Raw genomic sequence first — 15,050 nt, 5'->3', positions numbered from 1 at the left:
AGGCCAGGGAGTCACTCATTATTTGGTTTAAAGGGCTCTCCTGAAGCAGGGGTCGGGTTTCTGTTGTAATGATGTCATCCTCTTGCCAAGTTTAGTCAACACAGTAAATATTTATGGTGAAACGATTAAAGTGGAACCAAAGTTACATTTTTTTTTTTTTTTTTGCAGTCAACAATGATTTTAATGTTAGTTGAAGTCATGTGTCTGCTTGTAGTGAAATGCAGAATGTTCTAAAAAAAAAAATAAACTGAAAGCATATTCCAAGAAGATGCAGCACTGAGTTTTTTCCCCCAAATTGTTTCTATCTGTGCAATCAATTTCTCAGTTAGAGGTCCTCTTCCCTCCTCTCCTCTTCTCTTCTCTCCTCTCCTCTCCTCTCCATCTTCTGGTTCCCAGCTAACAACAGAGAGCATCAATCTTTCTGTGGCCCTGCTCTGTTCTATCAGCAGACTTATAATTCACCTCAGAGCCTATGTCTCTGCAGCTATCTGACTCCCCCCCCCCCCCACCCCCTTTGCAACCGCCAAAAGCTGAGCATTGCCAGACGCCTAAAAAATTGATGCTGAGATGCATCACTGAGATGAAGAAGGAGAGAAGAGCATGCTGCAGTAAAGCTGAAGAATCTGAGCAAGTGTTTGTGTGGTTTTGTTTGTGTCTACACGTGCAAGATATATGTGCAAGCAAGTGTATGTATGTGCACAGTATGTGCATATTGTGCACAGTGTGGCATGTGTAGCATATTTGTGCACAGAAGCTAGAAAATGAATGTTTTCAGTTTGCCTGTCCTCACAGGCTTCTTATTTACCATCCAAACAAGAGGAATAGTCTTATTTTTGCTTCTATTTCAACTCCTCACACCTTCAGGAAAGCTGTTTATTGTATTTTTACCCTGGCACATCATCAGCTTGGATGGCCCTCGTAAAGGCGGCACAGCGGGAGAGATGATGCACATGGAAGAGAGAATACACCCTGGGGGTCTTCGCTGTGCTTGATGTGCGAGGGAAGAAAGAAGAGACCTCTTTCTCCAAAATGTCTCTATTTGTGCCTAAATGACTGGTGTGTCAGCCAGAACTCCAGCGGTTCTGCGCCAGTGGGTCCACACGCTCTGCTCTGCTAACACGGATCCATCCAGGCCCTTATCATCTGGAAGACATTATGGGGGAAACGCTTGGCGAGGCAGTTTGATGCCTCCGAAAGGCTCCTCTTTTTGCCAGTTGTGTTAAATGTAGCTCTAATCCATAGCTCTAAATACCTGGGGGGGACTCGCTTCTAGGGTTGAGAGTCCTTAGGGAGGACAGAGGACGGTTAACATCCTCTATCTAGGATCATAAAAGAAGAGCATGATGCCCCAGATGGTCCAACAGTTTTGGAGTTTGCTTCTCATCTATGTCCCCCTGACCCGTCAAGTTAAACTTAAATTCCTCCTCTGAGGGGCCTGTGTGGTGATGTGTTATGTCGTATCACTGCTGTTGTTGATGTCCTTATTCCTCATGACAATACAATCCAGTTGAGCCTTGCACCTATTTATCTGTCTACTCTGCTTTGGGTCTGGGTGGGCCTGCCAGCACACCACAACACTCACACAAACGATTACACAGACACACACGCGCGCACACACAGTGAGCTGCCTACCACAGCGCTAATAGTGAAAACCGTTTGCCAATCCAGTGGGGAAATTAAAGGGAAAAAAGAGAGGGGTAGGGGGGCGAGGGGATGGGGGGGGGGGGGGGGGGTGAATGTAATTCTCAACGACCTTCGCTTCACCGACTCAAATGTATTAGCCTGCCTTCTTTCTTCAGGCACAGAGAGAAAGCAATCCGCTAGTGTCAAACGAGAACATTAGCCCTCCTTGCAAAGCCAAAGAGAAGGCGACAAACCACCGGCCTAACAATATAACAGTTATATTGCCTGAAGCTTTCCCATGGAAATAATCTGTCCTCCCTCTTTAAATGTCCGCTTGATATGGTTCTACAAAAGCAATACAATCTGAGGCAATGGAATAACACTATGACAGACTGTATAAGCCTCGTACAATTGGTTAGATTTCTTAATCAGACCATTTATAAGCTCAAGCGTGCTGTGGAAACCCCCAGAACAAGAGCTCTTTCTTTGCTATTACTCCCTTTATAGAACAAATACCCTGCACTTTTCTCTGGCATTTCTCTTTCTGCGGCTGTCACAGTATAACTTGCTATTGCACGAAAACATGTCACCTACAACATGTCAAAACATCTCTGGGTAACACAAGTAGAAAGGCCTAAACAACAGACTTGGGACAGGTCTGTGAGGCCCAGGGGGGACTTAGCAGGAAAAAGGACTTTGTTGTCAGCTGTCAGAAAAACTCAGGCCACAGAATTCACGTGTTAACTAGTCCCGGCTAACAAACTGTCACTTGGGGCTCCGGTAAAACATCATTAACGTGTGTACAAGGGGCCCCCAAGAAAAGCTGATCTCCAACTTACTTTTTCCGAGCCTGGAGGGGACATAACTTGCCGAAATAAAAATGGTCTCTCTTTTTCTACTTTCCATCCCGTACTACCTCCCTCTTGCATGTGACATTCATTAACCCGCACTTGAATAACAGGTTCCCTCTTTCCCTGGGCCCAATGTGGCTGTAATAACCCCTACGTCAACTCGCCTGGACAGACAAGGAAATACAAAAAAAAACCAGGGCAGTAAACCAGGTCTACATCTTAATATTCTCAGCTAAAAACATTAACTCTAATTGAGTTGCTGACATTAAGGTTTTTATTGAAAAAAAAAAGGATCTCATCGTTAAAACAGAAGCTAGACCATGGTGAGTGAAAAAAAATCACTTTCTCCACTCCGCAGAAAATTATTGCAGAAGTTGAAGGCCTCGGAATGTGGCAACCCACCAGCGGGATAAACCACCAACCAATCAGAGCTGATGTGTTCTGAAGTGGTTCCTTGTCGGCGAGGGGAGAAGGGCATGATTGCTTTGCTCGCCACCACATGGATGGATGAATGGAAAGATAAAAAAGATGGATGAAAAGATATTCGGCCCAGCTGCACCCCTCCGGCGGCCGTCTTTGGGTGTCACCCCCACACAGTTACACTCAGCTCTGTCATATTTTTAGACGCCGTGGCTGTTTCTGGTTTCGGTGGCGGCCTCGGCCACACGTTTGTAAAGCATATTCGCTTTCCTAAACAGCAATTATCATTAGCATTGATGGATTTAGCGTGCCTCCATCCATTAGCTTTCCTAATTACACTGTCGAGAGATCTGCTGTCGCCAACAATCAAATTAATGAATTTGGCTATTTAGACACAATTATTGCATCTCCCCCCTCCCTTTGCAACATGCACAATAATCCTTTATTTGGATATATGAGCACAGACTGACAGAGGGAGATTTCTGCCCCAAGGGGGGGATCCTTTCTGCTCAGCACAGAGCCGGCTCACACTTCTGTGAACTGGAGAGAGGGGGCGGGTGGACGGTGGTGGCTAAAAACAAGCACGGGAAATAAAACTGACCACAAAAGCTCCCACTGTTAACAGGCTATGCAAAGCCCCTCCTGCTCACCTCATGTGTAAGGCCTACTGCACTTTGAACCCTGGCAATACTGAAGTATGTTCAGCTGACTTGTTCTCTATTCCCATGAGCGACTGTGACATGCCTACAGGGCCAAAGCAGAGCCGCGCATATTTCAGTCATCCTGTTATGCACACTTTGACCTTCTCCCCTTATTAAAAGCATGAAGCATGACAAATAGGTCATAATAACGTGATTATAGAAATGTGAATATGCGTCAGTAGTTGAAACAAAAGAAGTAGTAAATTTACTCCTTGCTGTTATTTAGTCCTTTGTCTTAGATCTCAATAACTAAGTTTGATTAAGTGATTGTGATTTTTTTTTTTTTTTACAAATATCAATCAAAACTATCTGACTAACATAAACAGTGCCCACTAAAATTCCCCCAAATTAACTAAGTATACAATAAAAAGCTGTTACACTGCAAATCTTATTTTCACCTATATTTTTGTATTTTTATTTATTGCAAACTATCTTCAAATGTTCCAATAAATTCCTTTCAATAACGCATCTATCAGTGCGGTACAAAAATACAAGCCACCATTATAATAACACAAATCATTCTGTGAAAGTACATCACTCTGCAGTGCACTGCTGATTTGTTAAGTCCGAGACTTTATGAAAATTCTCTATAATAAGTCGCTGCGGTTGTGAGCAGGGTTAAGAATATCCATCCAGCCTACATTTCTTTTTCTATTGCACATCTTGTTATCACGAATACAGCAAGAATGAGTAAGTACAATTAATTAGAAAACTGCCCATAGCAAAATGGAAATACACATTTAGCACTTTTCCCTGCTAAGTGAGTTTCGGAAATGAAATTGCTTAGTATACAGCAGCGCTCTATGCATCTTAGTATGCCGATATGAATATTCATCATCTGAATGTATACTTTTGCAAATGAAGCGACGGACCCTTTGGGTAAATTTCTAAGAAACATCTCATAGAAGTAAAACCGCAGTGTAGTAATGGCCTCATTATATAGTCATTTTGACAGAGAGCTGTTATACAATATGGCAGTTATACACCCTCTCCTGAAAAGGTTGAACATGTTAACACAACACACCCAGGAACTCTGTGATATGTTTTACAGAGGACAAAAAAACAAAAACGGGAAATTGGTATAAAACTTCAAAAAATACGAGGAAAGAAAGCAAGCCAATAAGATAGAAAGGTTGAAAAGGCCTGTGTGTTTTCTCAAAGAGAGAAAAGAGAAAGAGAGGGAGGGTAAGAGAAGCACTCCAGCCCATTTCTGGGGCCATTACAAGAGGGAATGGCTCCCATTTGTCCCACCTTGACATTTGAGAGGATCTCTGATTACACAGGAGAGAGGGGCAGGCAGAGGTGAGCGAAGAGAGAGTCCTCCACAGGGGTCTGTGGCACGGCTCAGATGATACGCCGTCGTTACAACAATGAGAAGTCAAGGGTAAAAATAACAGGGCACTGGGAGAAAGGGGGCGATGTGGCACAGCGGGGCTGACACGTATACGGGCTTTTTTAAACACACTGTCCCTGCCCTGCTCTCATCGCCTACTCACCCCCCGGAGCACCTACGGGACTCAGTGCCATAGATACACGCACACCCTGGGGGGAGGGAGGCAGGGAGCACAAGGCTGCTTCATCTTAACCTACTGTATAATAAAGATACAAAGACCCATAACTCCCAACTTGGTTAAAAATGTATAAGTTTCTCAATGCATTGTAACCCCTTAAGCAGGAGTCCAAATATGGGTTTTTGTGGGCGGGAATCCGGTTGAATTGTGAAACTTTTAATAATTTGAAAGCATAAAGCTTCACAATTCAATCTGTGTAAACCATTGACCATCACCAGGAAAAAACAAGATACAACGCTCATTTTAAATACTATCATCGCCACATTTTACCAGGATTGTTTGTCTTATGGATGTCTTGGGCCTGTTGTTAGCGAGACACAGCTATGTTAGAAATAACAAATAGGCACAAAAAAACCCCAAAAACATGTTTGTGCCTCCGTAAATTTGGTTCAGTATCACTTCAGCAAATTCTTACTTTTCGACATGAAACTCTGAAAAGTTCAGGATTATACCGCTAATCAAAAGAAATCAAAAACAGTAACCCATTTATTTTGGGTGTGTCACAAAAAAGGGGGTGCTTGTTAGGGGACAGACTACTACTGGATATCCTGTTCATGACTACATGTATATGATGTACATGATTGAGGTCTGGCATGCTGGAACCATGTGACAAGAGGAAACATGGAGATAATTGTAAACAACCTTAAGCCAGTGACCTACTGAACTTAACATGGGACTAAAATTACCAGAGTGAGTGGTACATGAAGGAAAAAACAACAGCAACAATATGCGCTCGCCAAAATCGAGCTGGATACACACAGCAGATCATCCTTCTGTGTTTTTGATGCTGCAGGAAGCTAGCGGTGCTCCCCACTGGGTAATGAGCTGTGTGCAAGGAGCATGCCGCATTCAGAGAAGGCTGTAGGAGCAGAGAGGAGAGGAGAGGAGGAAGGGAGGAGGGAGGGGAGTTGAGGCTGAGGTCAACTAGAGGTAAAGCCGTTGGGTGCTGTTCAAAACTCTCTCCTCTCCACAATGGGCAGGAAGAGAGAAAGAGTGTGGTGTGGGTGGGATGGCATTGGTGGCTTAAAAGGAAACTGACTGGTGAGGGAGATAGAGAAAGAGTGTGAAGGCATGTAAGTTGAGCGGTCGAAGGAAGAGAAACAAAAGAGAGAAATAGTCCAAATAACTGATAGAACTGATAGTTGGCAAACGGGTGCAAACACGAATCCAGTGAAAGGTTCAGCGGCATGAAGCAGGCTCTCTCTCTCTCTCTCTTAGATTCTTTTACATGGCTCCGCAACGGCTAGGAAGCTCGAGGGCGATGGTGGTAATAACTGCACTGGGAATTATTCAATTAAGTGGCCCATCCGTCCCCCCAAGCGTCCTCCCTCCTCTGTCTTTTCTCTGTCCTCCCTGCAGCCTGTGAAAGGGCCAAGGGGTTGGGGGGGGGGGGGTGTCAGAGAGCAGTCTGGGCTTGGTGCTCTGTGACCCGGTCATCTGGCTGGACATACTAGCCACTTGGCCAGGAGCAGGGAAGCGAATGTCTGAGAGAGTGTCTTGGTGGAGTAGAATTGTCCTCTTCAGTGTATACAATGTGCACAAATAGCCAGCAGCAACCACACCTGACCTTAAACCACACAATAACCTTGAGGCAAGACAAGCTATTTTTGGTTCTTAACAGGAAGGGGAAAAGGATGATGATAAAAATAAATAAGGGGAGTGTTTTGACATCAGCCACATATTTGCTAGCACGGCTGTTTGATCAGTTGTTGCCAGATATGGACAATTTACTTTGAATGTGGATCAGCTTTTGGATATTATATTTAATGTTTAAAACCACATCCTTTATTTCATTCTGATGGCTGCATTGTTCTCGCTGCTTGCAAAGACTCAGGTTTTCCAATGACGCAGCACTATAAAAGCCAAATAGGCCGTGCTGTGAGGGCCACATGCCAAGTCGTGCATCTCTTCGATGGGGCCAGGCAGTGAGGCTGAATGCTTGGCATTACGGGGCCGATCTAAGGGCTGATGGCCAGCCATCTCTTGCCAGCATTTGGAGGGCAAGGTGACTCTTCCATTTACTGGCCCCACAATCAACTTGCCTGCCAACTTGGAGGCTGTTTGTCCAGTATTACCATTTCCCTCTAAATTCTGGCAAAATCCTCTGGGAGATTGTGTAAGTATACATGGAAGAAAGGCCTTCTTGTCACTTGATTCCTTGGCAGGGGTCATCCTGTAAAAGCTGGACAGGCGCCAGATATACAGGCCACTAATAACACTTTCTGCACTTCCCTACTGTGATAATGCTGCAAAAGGTTGCTGTGAGGCTGAATTTACAATCCTTTTTTTACAATTACTGCCATCTAACAAAAGAAATAAAGCCGTGAGAAAAAAAAAAAGCAACGGTGACTGCAATGAAAAAGAAAGACCACAACTAATGTTGCCAATTTAGTGAGGAGAGATCAAGCAAAGAGCAAACAAAGCGAGGGATTGTGATTGGCTCTAACTCAATCAGAGAGCAGTGGGGTACCGCCCCATCAATCACTGTCTGCTTGCCGTACCGACCAAATCACGCCGAGTTGAGTGCTGGAGAAACACCAGTGAGCCGACAGCCCACTGTGCACAAACACAGTGACCGAAAATGACCCCGGGGATCTGGGGCTCAGACAGGAGGGTCCTGGGCTAAACTTCCTACCTACCTACCCTCTTACCCACTGCAAACAAACTTAACTTCACCCAGAGCCCCTCTGGGGACTTGCTTGATTGTTTGAATAAAGAACCCTGTGGTTGCTAAGCCCCCCCTCCCACCTGCCACCGCTTGTGGATCTGTAAGCACAGGGGCGTTAGGGCAACAAACATGCCGCGTAGGACCACGGCCACATCAATCAAAATCATGAGCCCCATTCAAGGTTAGACCACTGAACGAAATATGTCTGACAAGCCTGGACACGCTGTATTAAAGTGTTCACAACTCCCTCATCAATTCAACTAGAGAGCCTCTTCTCTTTGCTTTCTCCTCTGGGACCAGTGGATAAGTGAGACATTGGGAGGTTTCAAACTAATCCACCCCTGACTACTGCTCTACCACCCACATACTATGAACTCAAATTATTCCTCATTCATTCACCCTCCCTGTCACTCCTGGATTTTTTCCACACAGCCTCATAAATGAAGAAATCAGCATTTAATGGAAAGAGAAAAAGGCGAGAGAGGAAAACCTGTTGCTAATTATATTATATGAGGCAGAGCGAGGGGGAGACGGTACTTATTGCCAACTGTCCTTTGGAAACAGAAACGCATAATTGAATTATAGCCTCAGTTTTTAATGCTTTTTCATCGATGCTGGAAGGAAAAAGAGTATGAAATTTCTTACAGTCAATAGATGTGTGTCCAGATAAAGAGCTGAGATTACAAAATGTATGTCCTCTAATCATGAGTCTCTCACATGCGGCTCCTTTTCTAGCAATCTGTTTCAGATGAAAAGTAAAAGGAGATAGGACTGACATCTCTAAGCTATGCGGGCTGCAGCTTCGTTCCACAAGAAACTTCCATATAGGGAAGCTTGTATTGGTTTGGGGCTGGAAAGAAGAAGAAGAAAGAGAAGAAGAAGAAGGGAAAAGATGAAGAATTCATCAGCTGTGTGCCAGAAAAAGCTTAGTGACATTCAATCCCTGGCAAACATGAGTTGCTGACTCCCACATCGAGATGAAAAACAAAACAGGCAGACACGTGAGATTGTATGATGCTCTTGTGCTGCCGCAGTTATGTGACCGTGTCTTGAAATCCGGCAGGTTATTTATGAACATGGCCCTTGTCTCGTCTCTTCCTCTCTTCCTCTCCCTCCCTCATTCCTCCTTTTCCTACTGCTCCGCTGTGAAGTGGACCTCCCTCCCGCTGTGAGCTAGAGTGGCTCGCCTCCCGGTTGTGGTCAGGTTGTGCATGAATCAAAGTGGTGACAGAGCAGCGGGGAGGATGGCAGATGCCACGGCCAGAAAGCTTTTCAATCAGGCTGCCCTTCCAAGCCGCGGCCAAGGTGAAACACTTCACCGGCGGATGGAAAAAAAAAAAAGACCCTCAACCCTACGGTCACACACGCACGTATACATGCATATATTGCATGCATGCTAGCACACATGTGCACAGACCTACTTTAATCCTGCTCATTAGCGAGGGAGTAACCCTTTATGTTGAAAAGAGATGATGAAGAAGAAAGAGAGTAATGACAGTGAAGGTCAACTGCTTTCCGATGCAACATTCCTGTCTGCCGTCCTGTCTTCTCTGCCCTCTGGTTAATTAACAAGGTGAACACTTAACATTTATCAGGATTGTGGCTTTCATTTGCTTTGAACGGCTCACCTGCCTCATTAGCTGTTACATTTTGCAGGTAGCAAATGGGATGATGTAAGATGAATAGAAATTTAAGATGCAGATGCTTGTCTCTGGAAGTTTCACCACGCTGACAAAATAAGGTTTGCTATAATTGCTTTGAAGTGCAAACAAGACATATTCAAAGTAGATTGCTCTTTGAGACTTTCATTGTACACTGTTTCAATGTAATTTCAGGTGTAATTTGATTTCTACTGTTATGAACTGTGGGAGTCCACTGCTGTAGAAAATACCAGGTGCATAATTTCAGTTGCTTTTGTCGTACCTGGTAGTTAAAAGAAGCAGCGTCGCCCCACGCACTCTTTATTTTGCTGTGCCTATTTTGCGCCGCCGCTTTGAACTCCCCCAGCACGGATGCTTCTCTGACATGCACTTTGAAAAGAAGCACGCAGAAATAAATGTCCCCTAACAGGCAATAAGTATCTACAACAATCCATGTCACTCCAAAACCCTGTCCCCCCCAGCCCCAGGGGTCACAGAACTTCCCTTCTTTAAAAGCCTCTACCGCCGGAGGCCTGTTAAAAAAAGGTTCCTGTTGCGTTCCTGCCTTATTTATTTTCCTCCATGACAACGGCTGATAAACGGTCACACAGCCCACTTCTCCTTATTTGCCTATGGTTGCCTTGCAGAGGAGCGTGAGAGAGGAGTGAGGGGCGGGGGGGAGAAGGAGCTGGAGTTATTGCTCCTCACTACCCAGCTGTGAAGCTCCGTTGATTTTTATCGTGGAGCCGCTGCATGTGCATGCTATTCAGGTGGAGGGGTAACGGGGCATTAGGGAAAGTGGCAGAGTAGATCTTTTTCCTAAAGCCCCTTCTGTCCTCCACTCTCACTTCCTAGAAACAGGTGGCGGTCTTTGTTAGGCACTATGACCATATAAGTGGAGTTAGTGGGATTCCACATGACAAAGGCAAAGCCAACTATAGATCCAGGGTATGGTAATACCCTGCTCCTCCTCTCCCCAAGCTCCTGTTAGTCATCTCTGGAGTCCAGGCCTGGCCAGGAATGCCAGGAAGGACAGGATGTCTATTGTAGAGGGTACACAGCAGAGAATGTTTGCCTTCCCAGCAGGCCGAGCAGCTCAACAGGGGCAGCTCAGCGGGAGATCCGAGTGCAAGGGGCAGAGGGACAGAGAAAGTAGAGGGCTGCAATTAAAAAGAGGAAAAGAGTGCTTTTCCAAGCTTTGAGTTACAGGCACCTGAAGGCAGGCGGGCTCTTGCAGACTTTTGAAGCGTGGTGAGGCGGGAGGCCTTCACCGACTTTCCCCTCAATATCCCCCACAAAGGGTTGCTTGAGAAGGAATTCCTCAAATATCTCTGCTGCCTCTACCACCCTGCTATACATCTCATGCACCCTCCCCTCCATCTACTACACACTGACTGTCACGCTGGAATTTCTGTGAGGTCCAGAAAAATACCATCCAGACAGAGAGAAAAGCAAAGAAATGAGTGAGGGTTGAGGCAGTCTCTCTCTCTCCCTCTGTTTTTAACCCTCTCTCTTTTGCTCCTCCAAAACAAACAGTGCAGCCTTGACTGACTGGCTGGCTGGCTGGCTGGCTGGCTGGCTGCAAGGGATTTCAGCGTGCTGAAGAAGAAACTGTTTTTTCGGTCTGGTCAGCAAATCCGATGCCATCAATGATTCATAATGTTGTCAAGAGCACATCATATCTATAGAAAGTTGGTTCTCCTCTTCCAGTCAGCAGAGAAGAGCCTGCAGCTCCGGATGAAAGATTCTTAGGTCTTGTATAAGTAAGTTTAAAACTGGAAACTCTAACTTTATCAGACTTTTAAACAGAAAATCTTACTTGAACAATAAGAGCTATGGCCTGTCTTACAAATTAGATAAATTGCCCTTCAATCCGCCTTATGTGAAACCTGTCTGTCACTTGTTTAGATTCAAATCCACTGAAACCTCCATTTTCCCGTCAGATGGCAGAGCTGCCACAGCCAGACGAGCCTGACAGCCCTTATCAGATCACAGAGAAAACGAGAACGGGTGCGCGGGGAGGGAGCGGGGCAAAAGCGTTTCTATTTACTTCAGTTTTTTCACTTGAGCTTAGTTTGCTCATTCCACTGATTTTCAGAGCGAATTGACTTCAAATATTTGCCTAGATGCGGGCTGCGCCTTCGCCTCAAACTTCATTAGCTGTGAGAGTGGCGAGGGCGGCCCCTGAAACTCCACTCTGTGAAAGTCTACAACGGTGCGTGAAAGGTAAACACGTTCTACATTCAGAATCGCAGGGCTCACTTAGTCTCCTTATCTCTGTGATGAAGTGTTTTCCTCCTCCAGCTCTCAGGATACAGGCCTCTGCACTTCCCCAAACAAACCTGTCAAGGGTAGTGCACACGTGCAACAACACCACCGCGGACAGACTCCACTCAGTAAAGGCTGTTTTTCTTTTTACGAGTACCACTTTGAGTGCTTCTTGTTTGGTTTGCTGATAACAGCCATGTTGGGGAACATGTGGTGCATGTGTGTTCCATTTGCCCACTAATTAGATTGCAAGGCTGTGCACTGAAGCATGCATTGTAGCCTCCGCCGCCTCCGCCTCCACCCACTCTGCCAGTCCATCAGATAAGGAAACCATTCTGGCTCTCATCAGTTTCCATTATGTAAGGGCTGATTTGGTGAGTGGAGCTGCGACAGGGAGTCTGATGGGTCCAACACAAATCACACACAACATACTGTCTACAGCTACATAAGTAACTATTCCCCCGCTCATAATCGAGTTACCTATGACATGCCTTGTCAGCGATTAGCACAATAACTTACCCGCATGCTACATAGTGACATAATTTGAAATTAATGAGGAAAAAGGAAAATGGATTTCACTTCATGGCTTGTCTTTGTTGGCTAAAGCCAAAGTGAAGGTGGAATATATTGTGAAGTGGAACTTAAGTCATATGAAAACCACTCCATTAAAAACATAATAAATAAAACAGTACACCTCGTTAAAAATAGAAACCAAAATTGGAGGTCAGGACGACCCGTTTTCCAGCGCAATCTCTGAGTGGCCCACATGAATCGGAGCCTTCCTTAAGCTTCACAGCCATCTGCTTGGGTGTTAGCATATCCTCTTGACATGCGGTGTACAACCTTCTAACCACACTATTGGTATTACATAGGTTGCTGCTCCAATGTAATAAATAAGCACATAGGGTAGAGGCAAAAAGAAAAAAAAAAAAATCATGAGGAGTAGAGAGAGGGGGGAGACGCTCACAAATGTGAACACATCCACCACATAAACTTCATCTGCTAACAAATTTATGAACAGCCAATTAACTGGCAATCCGCAATCTGCAAATTCAGTGGCTGTAAATGAAAGAGCAGAGCTAATTTGTAAATGATACATCGATGGATCGCTAAACTCAAAGACCGCCCTCCTTTCAACCTGGAAAAAAGCTGCCTTCCTTCAGCCTGCAGGGACTAAATTCTTTTTACTGTGTGTGTTTAGACACAGGAAATTCATTCCTGACTAATTTGATTAGCACAAGTATTGTTACCGCTACCCCCCCTCCTCCTGTCCCTTTTTTGCTCTCTTTCTAACTGAACTATCTTGAACAGTTTAATAGTCCCTCTGGTGCTGAAATCGGACCCAAAAGAAGTGTCAAGGAGCATCCAGCCTCTGAAAGACAGCAGCATTCAGCCAGACATAAATCTCTGACAGCAGTAAGGAAAGGTTAAAGTGGGATTGAAATCCGGGATTAAAAAACCAAACCCTGCAAACAGATACAGAGACCATTCAGAGAGCACAAAGGGAGCGGAGGGTCCAGGTTTTGGGTGGAGTGGGGATACAGTAACAGGATCCAGCAAAGCCCTGTACTCTCCCGAGCCCTGCAGCGTAAACAAACAGCTGAGACAGAGCAAGGCAGGGGCACCGACACACGCACCAAACCGCACACACACACACAGACAGCAGGCAATCAGAGTGAGGCAGTCTGCCCAGGCAAGGCTCACCTCGGGGCAGCCACACTGACACAGGCTCATCACATTACTGTCTGTCTCGGGTTTCATCGGCTTAAACTATCTATCTGACAACAGGTTAGCCGCTTAGCCTTTTGTTGGATGCGACAGCTCGCGCTTACAAGTCAAACGAGGATCTGTTAGTAACTGTCACTGAGAGATCCACCTTAAAAAAGGTTATTTCACTTAGTATTGAGTCAAAATATGAGTGAAAAAAATCTGAGATGAGGAAGATAACTTCCCTTGTTTCCAACTCTGACACTAACAGCATGACGGCTCAATTTAAATAAGCTGAGACTTGTTGTTTTTTTTTTTGAGTAATCCAATCTTGGAAATACTCACTTGTTTGGGGAATAATGGGATTTTTAGAGGGAATATGAAATGAATGGCTCATTAAGATGGACATTTTTTCTCGCAGTGTTTAAAGTAGCCATGGTTAACGGCCTCTGCTGAGGTTTTGGCCCCGTACATCTGCCTTGAAGCCCTCTGTAAAAGAACAGCGATTCAAATCAATATTACACTCTGGTGACTTCATTCCACAAAGACGAGAAGTGAGGACATTCCAAAACCCAACGGCCGGGGCGAGACATTCCTGCTGCCCAATGTGGTGCCAGAGCAGCATTGCATGAACACTGTTTCAGTGAGCCTGCGGACACTAGATGGCGCAGTTTCATGTCCAATATGCATGTGGGAGAGGGAAGAGTGAGAGTAACACACACACATGAATGCTATACCGCTCATTCAACAGACACACAGATATGAATTCACATAAATCTGTAGGAGTATGTGTGTGTGTGTGTGAGCAGCCTTCTTGGTTCCCTAAGTGAGGTCTGGGAGAAAAATTGGTACCTTGAAAGGTTTTAGATTGTTTTCAGACAGTTTAATTTCACTGTTTAACTCACCTAATGTTTGCAGAATGAGAGCATGTTTCACTCTGTCCACTTTATTCACAACTACAAACTCACTTCAGATCAGATTGGGGCCTCAAGGACAAAAATCGGATTGAATGAATTACTTTTTGGGTCCAAAAGCACATCTGTTCTTCATAGACAAGATCGCTAACTGGTGCAGTACTTACTTGCACTCCCGGTCCTCCAGATCGAAATGCGGATTGAAGTTGATGAGGATCCGCTGGTGAGGACCAGGCGCCGTTATCACCCACACGCATCTCTGAGAAGGGGGATAAGATACGGGGTATCCGGGCGAGGTGAGGTAGTTGGCGGTTGAGATTCTGATGTTGCCTCCACATTTATCTGCAGGGGGGAGTGAAGAGGGTTCTTTCAGAATATAAACAAAAGAAACACATTTCAAAATTCGGGCACTTAGCTGATGCTCTGATGCACAGCAGCTTACAGCGAGAGAACAGCTGGACTAAATCAGTTCATCTCTGTCTTGCTCAAGGACACTTCGGCAAGCTGTTGGGCTTACAGGACTCACACCGCTAGAATACAAACTTGAAATGATGATCTAATATTTTCATTTTTTTATCAGTTTTATTTCCATATCAAGATTAAACTGAACATCTGATGTTTTTTGAGAATCTTTTAAAGTTAAATTTGAATATTTTGCACTAAAGAGGCTGTTCAACATTTCTATGA

The 15,050-nt window shown here is 45.0% G+C and overlaps 1 protein-coding gene across 12 annotated transcripts in view; it reads right to left on the bottom strand.

Moving 5' to 3' along the window:
* Nucleotides 1–15,050, bottom strand: part of nrp1a (neuropilin 1a) — a 189,421-nt gene that overhangs the window by 42,377 nt on the left and 131,994 nt on the right. For all 12 annotated transcript variants that reach the window (XM_044339007.1, XM_044339006.1, XM_044339004.1 and 9 more), the window contains one exon: nt 14,531–14,705. In XM_044339007.1, the coding sequence (XP_044194942.1) occupies nt 14,531–14,705 (175 nt within the window). The remainder of the gene's footprint in view (nt 1–14,530; nt 14,706–15,050) is intronic.

The sequence above is a fragment of the Thunnus albacares genome, chromosome 21 (genome assembly GCF_914725855.1).
Source record: "Thunnus albacares chromosome 21, fThuAlb1.1, whole genome shotgun sequence".
NCBI classification, from domain to species: Eukaryota; Metazoa; Chordata; class Actinopteri; order Scombriformes; family Scombridae; genus Thunnus; species Thunnus albacares.
Note: the sequence above shows the minus strand (reverse complement) of the source record. Positions and strands in the feature narration are given on the sequence as shown.